This window comes from Marmota flaviventris, chromosome 8 (assembly GCF_047511675.1).
Source record: "Marmota flaviventris isolate mMarFla1 chromosome 8, mMarFla1.hap1, whole genome shotgun sequence".
In the NCBI taxonomy this organism is placed as follows: domain Eukaryota; kingdom Metazoa; phylum Chordata; class Mammalia; order Rodentia; family Sciuridae; genus Marmota; species Marmota flaviventris.
The window spans coordinates 7,678,543-7,688,693 of NC_092505.1; the positions used below are offsets into that span (position 1 = coordinate 7,678,543).

Genomic DNA, 10,151 nt, shown 5'->3' on the forward strand with positions numbered 1-10,151 from the left:
ATTTAGAAAAATGGGCAAATGATTTAAACAGGGAGTTCAAAACAATAATAATGCGAAAAAAATGATCAACTTCACAAATAATCAAGGGAATGAAACCAGATTTTTAACACACAGGATTGGGGAAATGTTAAATTGGAACTCTACCAGGTGTTGGTCCGTGTCAGGCTAAATGAATGAAACAAGTGTCAAACACGCAGCATTTCAGTGCCAGCAGATACATTTTTACCTAAGAATGCCAATAGTGTCAAATAAACTTTTCCTGGATAATCAGGTGAGAAAGCCACACCCACATTTTCAGATCGTGACATTCTAAGTCCGTGGGACCACTCCCTAAGGTTCCAGATACTAGAAATGCTAGAAGGATTTCCAAGAGCTCCCAGGGACCCGAAACAGAGCGTCCGAAGGGCAAGAGGAGAGCCCGGTGACCCAGAGCCGGGGCCTCGGTGCCAGGGAGGCGCAGGACCCGCAAAGGGCCCAAGGCTGGCCCCGGCTCTGCCCGCGGAGTCCCGCGGCCCGCCCGGGCCCGGCGTCCCTGCTGCGTACTGCGTTCCCGCCCCGCCGCCCGCCGCTGAGAAGGGGCCTCGCCCTCCGACAACAGCTGCTAGGCGGCGGAGACTGGACAAGAGGAGGGGCCGCGAGGGCAAAACGAAAGCCCGCGCGGAGGCCAGGGACGGAGGCCAGGGACGCAGCCCAGCCCGCCTCGGAGCCGCTCCGCGCAAAGCGAGATGGCGACCCCTTCCCCAGCCCCGCCGCGGCCCCGGCCGCCGCGCCGGGCCCTCAAGTCGCCACCGCCCACTGCCGGCCCCCCCTCGCTTGCCCGCCTGCCCGCCCTCCTGGGACACGGCCCGCTCCACCCCTCGCGGCTGCTCACCGCGCTGAGGCGGATCCCGCTGGGTGGCTGCGCCGCCATCTTGAGCGAGCTACAAAGCCAGGACCGGCCTCGGCCGCGACCCGACTCGGGTGTGCGACGTTCCACCCACTTCCGGGGCGGGTCCCAAACAAGCCCCGCCCTCACTTCCGCCTCCAGGCAAAGCCGAACTAGCAGTCTTGCTGGGCTTGTTAACCGCGGGCTGTGGTAGGCGTCAGGCCGGGCGTAGGGCGCTTGTGCGCCAGCCCGAAATTCCTGGGTCCGGTTGCGGTCCGGGTGCTTGACCTGGCATGTTGAATTGCGCTGGAGAAAAGCTTCCAGTGCTCACTGCTGTCGATATTTTAGGAACCTCAGCGACGAGATGAAGTCAGGCCCGGCGCGGTGGCGCACGTCTGTAATCCCAGCAATTTGGGAGGCTGAGGCAGGAAGATCGCGAGTTCAGAACCAGCCTCAGCAACCACGAGGCGCTAAGCAACTCAGTGAGCCTCTGTCTCTAAATAAAATACAAAATAGGGCTGGGGAGGTGGCTCAGTGGTTGAGTGCCCTGAGTTCAGTCCCCAGTATCCCGGTATTCCCCGCCCACCCACCACCACCAAAGAAAAGAAATTAAGACAGAACATAGTTCATTCTTTGGGAAGTTACCAGAAGATAATCAGCCTTCAACCCGATAAACGCCTTTAGCTGAACGCCCTGGTTCATGTCTGTAATCCCAGCGACTCCGAGGCTTTGGCAGAAGGATCCAAAGTTCCAGATCAGCCTGGGCGACGTAGCAAGAACCTGTCTCAAAATTTTAGAAAGACTGGGGATGTAGTTCAGGGGAAGTGCTACCCTAGCATGCTTGAAGCCTAGGTTCAATCTCCAGCACGGAAAATAAATTAATAAAAGCAATATAGAAATAAAAAGGCTTACTCCAGATTTACTACTTAGTAAATATTGTTTGCATAATGGGACTCCATTGAAGCAAGGTTAAAGACAGGCAGTCAATATAGATAGGTAATCAGACAGAGGATGGTTTGGGTCTGGGAAGTTGAAGGCTGCCTCTGGGGCATTGAAATGTTAATGCCTGCAGAGTCCTTCCTCTACCAAGATAACTTTCTCCTGCTCCAACCTGTAGCTAAGGTAACCTGTTGTAGGAATTGTTCCTTCCTGAAGGGAATTGTAAAAGTTGTTAAAGAATGCCTTCTGGGCTGCTCCTTCCTGCCTGGATCACTCCACCTTTGGCCATTCTCCCTTGTACATTTGCTTCTCAGCTTTTGGCCATCCCAAGGCATCTCCTGGACCAAGTCAAGTGCGTCTGGGAAAACAGAACTCAGCATTGGTAATCAGCAAAGGTAACTCAGCAAAAGTATCACTACCTTTACTACTCTTCTGCAATTTGCATCTTATCATGTATTTTAACTTGAGACTCGTAAATGTTAAGTATTTTTAAATTAATGAATGTCAGGGACTAGAAGGAAATTCTCCTTCAAAGATTAGCCTGACAGCCCCCTGGGAGACATCCTGCCTGGGAGGCATCCTGCAGCTACCTATCTCCCTGGAATATCCTGCGGTTATCAGGATCATCAGACATCTTGCAGCTGGCAGTTTTACCACCCACATCCAGCAATTGTTGATTAGAGAGCTTCCCCATCCCCAGCATATAAATACCCTGTGTGAAAAATAAAAGTTTGCAGCTTGATCAGAATTTTTGTCTTGCTGTCGCCTTCCGTGTCTCTTGTCCCTTCATTCCTCCCCATCTAGGTTCGCTGCCCACGTTGATGTGTCCTGCCGGACGGGACAAATAAAAGAATAAGGAAATATAAAACCAAACAACCCTGTGATCTCTTGTCATCTTTGTCACTGAAGAATAAAGTAAATCACCTAGAAGTGCTACTTATTACCATTTGCGAAGCTCTGAACCAGGCAAGTCTCCGGTTTCCTGGGGCTTTCAGATATTTTTGTTAGGTGCGAATCTCTTTCATCAACTGTGTATTAAGAGCCTTCTTGGTGTCTGGCAAAGTGAGAGTGCTGAAGGGTACACTGGTAAGCAAAATAGAGAAAGTTTCAAGACTCTTAAATGAGAGGTGGCAGTAATGACAGTGAGTTGTGAAATCAATGGTGAGTCTTAGCCGCACTTGGTTAAAAGAAAAAGCATTTTAATATAATGGCAAAGTGCAAGGCCTGTCTGAGCTTCCATGTGTACTTACTAGCTGTGTGACATTCAGCATGTTACTTTATCTTGTTGTCTCGGTATCCTTACCTGTAAAATGGGAGAAATTATAGTACTTTCCTTGTAGGGCTATATGAGAATTTAATTATTTGGAGGGGGCTGGGGGTTTTGAACTCAGGGGCACTTAACCACTGAGCCACATCCCCAGGCCTTTTTTGTATTTTATTTAGAGATAGGGTCTCATTAAGTTGCTAGGGCTTCGCTAAATTGCTGAGGTGAATTAGTATTTTTTTTAATATTTTTTATTTTTTAGTTGCCAATGGACCCTTATTTTTTTTTTTAAAGAGAGAGGGAGAGGGAGAGAGAGAATTTTAATATTTATTTTTTAGTTATCGGCGGACACAACATCTTTGTTTGTATGTGGTGCTGAGGATCGAACCCGGGACGCACGCATGCCAGGCGAGCGCGCTACCACTTGAGCCACATCCCCAGCCCCATGGACCCTTATTTTTTAATTTACTTATATGTGGTGCTGAGAATCGAACCCAGTGCCTCACACATGCTAGGCAGGCGCTCTACCACTGAGCCACCACCCCAGCCTCATGAATTAATATTTTTAAAAGAGCTTTGAAGCTTACCTGGCACATGGAAAGTGCTGGATCAGGCTTGGTGGTGGTGCATGTCTGTAATCCCAGCAGCTTGGGAGGCTGAGGCAGGAGGATCACCAGTTCAGAGCCAGCCTCAGCAACACCAAGTTACTAAGCAACTCAGTAAGACTCAAAGGAAAGCGAGGACCAGAAGACGGGCAAGCGAGAAATGAAACACAGAGACCAGGCAGAGATGCACAGGAAAGTTTATTTGTCAGAGCTAACAAATAAAGGCCATCTCTCCATAGATGGAGATAGGCAATACAGGCTTGAGTTCCTCAACTCTTATGGGGCAGGCTCAGGGATTAGAGCAGGGCAGGTCCTAATGTGGGCAGTTAAGGATGGGGTTGGTATGGTCCTTTGTTATGCTCGAATTCGGGACCCCCAAAAGACCACCAGAGACCAAGATCGACATAAACAGCAAAGAGGTGTTTATTGCGAGCTAGCTCGGTCCTCCGCTCGCACACACAGCAACTGGTGATGCTGACAGGCCCCAAGCCCAGGGTTTGCAGTAGTTTTATACATTCTTTGGAGAAGGCATACATACATCATAGCATCTCTTAGCAAATCATCACACACCACGGGAAAATCAAATAACAACTCTAAAACATGATGAGCACATTCACTGGCGGGAACAAGTTGGGTAGGGGTGATTGGTCAGTACAAAAGGGGTATTCATTTGAACTGATTTGTTTAAGCCAAGAGGGGTGTTCATGCTGAACTACATGGTTTCCCAATACGTTATCAACCACCATAAACTACTGGGAGGGTCATCTGGCATCCCAGGTATTTCCCTGTCTCATGCTGATTGGTGGCTGCTAGGGGGTTGCTATGGATCCCCACCTAGCCTGACTGAGTCAGGGACACCTGGGGCAGCAGATCTCTCCTGTTATTTGTAGATAAACAATTTAGCAGGGTGGGAATGTGCCTAGGAGTGCTCTGTGGGTCTTTCCAAGGACAAAGGTCATGTCCCTTCCTTGGACAGGCTTTGCTCTGAGGTAGAGGCTGGTTTTTCACCTTTCTCAGAAAGGTTCTTGGGTGAGAAATCAAAACTTTTTCCTTAAGATGGTGCTGTCACTTACAAGAACTTACAAGACCCTGTCTGTAACTAAAATACAAAATAGGGCTGGGGATATGGCTCAGTGGTAGAGTGCCCCTGAGTTCAATCCCCTTGACCAAAAAAAAAAAAAAAGAGAAAGAAAAGAAAGTGCTATATCAATGTTAAATGAACACTTACAAATTTGAGGTCTACTTTAGATACAGTGGCAAGGGGAAGGCCGACCTAATGAGCCAAATGGGGATAGAGAGGAGTTTCCACAGCCTCCTGTGGAGGCATTTCAGGGAGATATGACTGCAATTCCAAGGACAGAGCAACTGCAAAGCCTAGAAGATTGGAGAAGGCCACTCACTAAAGCTGAGCTATTGCCTTGGCCTGTGACTGTCTCTTTGGCTGTATTTTTTGTTAACTGTCACTTGGGTCCACCCCCATTTCCATCCACCCCCACCCCGACTCTGGAGACAAAGGAGTGGACCCGAATGCTAGCCTCACAGGGTCGCCTTTACATTTGAAAAAACCTTATCTGGGGTGCTTTACATTCATGTATGGCCCATCACATCATGTTAATCACGATGATTAATTTGCCTATCTCACTGGGGGGTAAAAAATAAAAGCTGCTAGTCACAAGAAATGGGGCAATAGGTTCCACTACTATTAAATAAAATTATAACCTGGGGACAAAATAGTCTCCACTTTTTAAGATCTAACAGGATGCCCTGTTTGGCCAGAGTGCAGCCCTTCCTGTTGCCCAAAAAGCTAAAATACAAGGGCCTCCCTGAGTCTCCATGAATTCAAGCACCTATATCTTGGCTTCACTGATTTCTACAGAGAGGGGTCCCTAACAATCTTTGTATGGTCGATGTGACCTTCATCCGACAGAATGAAGGTCTTCATGTATGTATGTATCTGGGACCTTCGTTTTCCCGCCCTAGGGAAATGAAGGCCCTAGATACATACATATTAAAAAGAGAATCTCTGGGTACAATTGACAGTGGGAAATTTACTTAAAGTTGATGGCATTATGATGATTATGATAGGCAGACTAGTCAAACAACAATAACCTGTGTTCCAACCTCATGAGTGCAAACTGGAAGGGAAAAAGATTTAAGGCACAGTTGTTTTTAATATGCTAGACTGTCTGATAGCTCTCCTGGGATAAAATTTGTTATGTAAATTAAATGTACAAATAACATGCTCTCCCAAAAAGTAACAAATTCATTTGCAAGTGCCTTCCTGGAAAACGAAACAGAATCTGTTCTGCTGGAGGTCTCCAGAAGAGAATAAGGCCTTAGGCCAAAGGGACTCTAAGAAAATGATCAATGTTATCTTAACCAAGATTTTATTTTAGGAGGAAATAACTTGCTCCCAACTGCTTAAGAAACATTAATGGGAATTCTGGGGATTCATTCTCTTCTGAACAGTTGTTTAAAATGTGAATTGAGTCAGCCTTTCCAGATATCTTACTCTGCCTATTCTTCCCGTTTTAAAAAAACCTCACACTGATGAGTAACAATTGGTGCAAAGCTTCAGAGCTATAAAATATTAAAGTTTAGTGTCCATTACTTTTAGGATTTTTGTTGTTGTTGTTGTTGTTAGGGAAACAGCCAACTTACAATTTTAACCAGGCTTGATTTTTCATAAATAACCTAAATATATGTGTCTAGAGATATGTATATATCTGAAACTAAATATATTTGTCTGAATCTTATCTCAATGTTCTGTAAAATTTATAAAATGAAAGTTCATATAGATTTAAACAATAAGTGCTGTCTTTTATATTTTGCAACTGGCATAAAAGGGCCACACTGCCATTTGAGAAACTGACTTATATCTGTCTGCTTTAACTAAGTCTAGTTCTGATCATTAACACAGTTCCCTAAATGTATAAGAGATTTAAGTCTATCCTTGATTTTTGCTAGTACCACTAAACTCTGCAAGCCTATAATGATCAACAGATTCTAAATTTTACTATGAAAAATTAAACCTAAAATTTAATTGGAGATTTATTTATGTCATTTAATGTTCTGTAACAGGACCTATTATCAATAAGATGTATGTAAAATTTTGGTACTTTTTACACTGGGGTAGAAATTTAAATGTATTTTTAAAAGATAATGAGAGCCTGATCTCTTTAAAGCTAAATATTATAAAACATAAAAACATTTTACCATTTTCCCACACAAAAAAGATTAAAAGCTCTCTAAACAATTTTTTATTCATATTTCAGATGTAAAGATGTATTATGTTATTTGTGAAAAGCCCTGCCATTTCTGAGATAAGGCTCTGCCTCCCACCTTACCCCATGTTAGAATGGCTCCAAAATAGGCTAAACTTCAGCTCAATTAAAGTTGGGTTCAAGGGGCTGGGGCTGTAGCTCAGTGGTAGAGCGCTTTCCTAGCATGCATGAGGCACTGGGTTTGATCCTCAGCACCACATGAAAATAAATAAAATAAAGGCATTCTGTCCATCTACAACTCCAAAAGAAAACTTTTTAAAATAAAATAAGTTGTGTTCAAAAGATTATTTTTATTTTAAAGATTACTGTGATCGCAAACAGGGGATATAATGTGTAAGTAAAGGTTCAAGATTATAAAAATCATTTTTCTTGATTCATAACTATTATATAAGCTAAATGTTTTTGCTCTGTTCATTTCACTTCGTATATTCCTTTTAGACTTTATAACTATTGCCTGTTAGTGTTTTACAAAGGTTCTGCTTCTAAAAACAAAACTCTCAGGTTAATTTGAGAGCATAAACCATCACCTACAGGACAAATAGTATATAATGGTGATTTCCAGCCCTAATACTAACCCGATTAAATAAAAGGGATAACTATAAAATTAAAGTTGTAACCTGTTACTCCCTCTTTAAGACTGGTGAAACTAGCTTGCTGGGTGTTAAAACTGGGAGACCAAAGTCAAAGAAGTAAAAGGGTCAAGGAAAAAGCAGCCAATATTTGGCCTTTGCCCTCTAATGTCAGCCAGCACACAGAGAAGGATGGGACCCCTCTGAGGGCTCCTATACTCTGGTGAGTCACCTGATCTGCCAATCAGGGAGATGGAGAGGACAGAAAGTCAACTGGTGATACACATTCTGCAAAGAGGAGGGTCACTGGAGAATGAAGTGCCTGAAGTTTCCTGGAGAAGCTGTAGTGGCACCCCCTCCTTCACAGAAGATCTTAATTAAGCTCTCCAGAAATCTTCACCATGATTGATTTTAGGACTATAAGTAAAAGAGTCTCTACAAAAGAGTTCAATGTAGTTAAACTTCCTATTTTTCTGTTGCTCTATTTTACTTGGCCACAGGCCTAAAAGAGATCACTCCAGGTGCTGAACGCCCCTTTACTAGTTTTTCACAAACATTTATCCAGTATAGTAGTTTGCAGAAGTGTGTTTGCAAATGCAAAATGTATAAAGGAATTGTCTTTTTTTTTTAAACAAGGCCTCTGGCCTTGAGCTGGGCTTCTCAGAGATGTCTACATTTCTAAGATAAGACAAGTTACTAATTGACTCCATGGTAATAGCTGGCAGGGGGAGGGAAGAAGGTGGGGGAAGAAGCTCTCCCCTTCTCAGGAGCTGTCCTTGAAGGGTTAACTTGCCAGAACAGTGAAAGGAAAAGCTGCTTTTGTGTGAACTTCTGAGCCCCTCCCCTTACATGCTGGGTATAAAGTTCTGAAACTACCTGAACAAGGGGTTCAGGGGATTAATTGATTACAATGAAAGGAAGCTGTGCCCTCTGAACCTGACTGCAACCAAATAAAAATCTTTCCTACTATCTTCTTTTTTCAGTGGTGCTGGGAATTGAACCCATAGCCTTGGTACATGCAATGCAGACACTCTACCAAGTGAGCCATATCCCCAGCCCCTGTCTCTTGCTATCTTCAGTGCCCTGCCTGTCTGTCCTCCACAACAAAGCCACATATGTGGTCATCAAGATCCTGACTTGACCCATCCTGGCACATGATACGACTGATAAATGAAACCCAAAGGAGCCAGGAGGCTTCACACAGGTCCCCAAGAGTGATCTCAGAGGAAATCTCAGCTGGCTCTTAAGAATAGATAAGAACAAGGTCAGTTTTTACCAGCTTGGTCTTAAACACCTGGCAGGAGAGTATAATAGCCTGAGCACAGTCCTATATGGACACTTAAAACAATGCTTTTTTTTTTTTTTAAATTTAACTTAAGATGTACACTTGTGTCAGCCCTAAGAAAAGTAAGTAAAACTGGAGGCTGTAAAGGAAGGGTTCTTATAAGAGTGACCAATAGTTCATTATCACAAAGGACTCTAGAGACACAAGCTTGTCTTGCATTCCAGAGACTGGCTGAAATACTAATTGTTTTCATATTAATTGTTTACCAAAAAAGTAATGCTTTTGCTATCTTGTTTATTGTTGTTCTAGCATAAACCTTGCCCTATGGATACCTTGTGCAGTCACCTGCCAATTGCCACCATGGACCTTTGGACTGCTGTGATGCCTAATACCCTTAACTCTCCATGCCCCACCTGACAGAAAACAAGGACTTTGGGCTACTCCCCCCAACTTCAGCTTCTCAGCAGGAAATCACCTGCAGATGTTGTTGCCCACTTTTCATTTTTTAGTTATAGGTGGATGCAATATTCCCATTTTATTTTTATGTGATGCTGAGGATGGAACCCAGTGCCTCATGCATGGGGCGAGCGCTCCACCTCTGAGCCACAACCCCAGCCCTATTGCCCACTTTTCCATAGAAATGGAAGGTAGAAATTGACAGTGGGGAAATGTAACAGTGGTAATGAAGCCAGATTTAAAGTTAGGTAGTCAGTGTAGTTAGGTAAATCGGGTCTAATATCCAGTAAAATCGAAAACGGAGGCCATGTTGAGAATGAATTCCGGGAAAAGCTGAAGGACTCTTGGAATGTTAATGAAGTCCGGAAAGGAAGGACAACTCATGGAATGTTAATGTCCCCAAGGCCCAGAGCCCATCATAAAGAAGTGCTAATGAAACAGCTCCCAGCAAACTTGAAGATGCTGACTCAAAAGTCCTTCCTGCCCAGATTACTTCTTTGGCCCACCTGTGCCCCACACTTCGGGCCTTCCCACCTACATTCCATCACTGAAGGAACTATAAAATGGGGAGACAACCGCACTTCCACTGATTCCACCTTTTGGGTCCCCTCTTCCTCCGGGAGAAGTCGTTTCTGCTGTCCTTTAATAAACTTCTACTTTCCACTCTTACCTTGCCTCTGCATGCTTCTCTGGTGTTATACTTCAACATAGGGGAAGCAAGGACTCCTCAACAGCGGTAACAGTAACAACCTTCTGAATGTAGCTCTCATTGTTCTAAGACTTTTTTTTTTTAAGTACTTTAATTTTTTTTTTTTTTAGTTGTAGATAAACACAGTACCTTTATTTTATTTTATTTATTTGTGGTGCTGCAGATCGAATCCAAG

The 10,151-nt window shown here is 44.1% G+C and overlaps 1 protein-coding gene and 1 long non-coding RNA gene across 5 annotated transcripts in view; one reads left to right on the forward strand and one right to left on the reverse strand.

Moving 5' to 3' along the window:
• Morc3 (MORC family CW-type zinc finger 3) overlaps positions 1-949 on the reverse strand; it is a 47,857-nt gene extending 46,908 nt beyond the window's left edge. The window contains exon 1 of the mRNA XM_027929260.2: positions 872-949. Coding sequence (XP_027785061.1) covers positions 872-910 — 39 coding nt within the window. The 5' untranslated portion in view covers positions 911-949. The remainder of the gene's footprint in view (positions 1-871) is intronic.
• A 97-nt stretch (positions 950-1,046) lies between these two features.
• On the forward strand, positions 1,047-9,936 carry LOC139706762 (uncharacterized). Of its 4 annotated transcripts, none has more exons than XR_011708410.1 (4): positions 1,047-1,075; positions 1,214-2,770; positions 8,510-8,790; positions 9,121-9,936. It is a non-coding gene; the product is annotated as an uncharacterized lncRNA (long non-coding RNA). The 4 variants fall into 4 exon arrangements; XR_011708409.1 differs by having other exon boundaries at positions 1,053-1,347; positions 2,119-2,770; XR_011708408.1 differs by having other exon boundaries at positions 1,053-2,770.
• Positions 9,937-10,151: the final 215 nt, after the last annotated feature.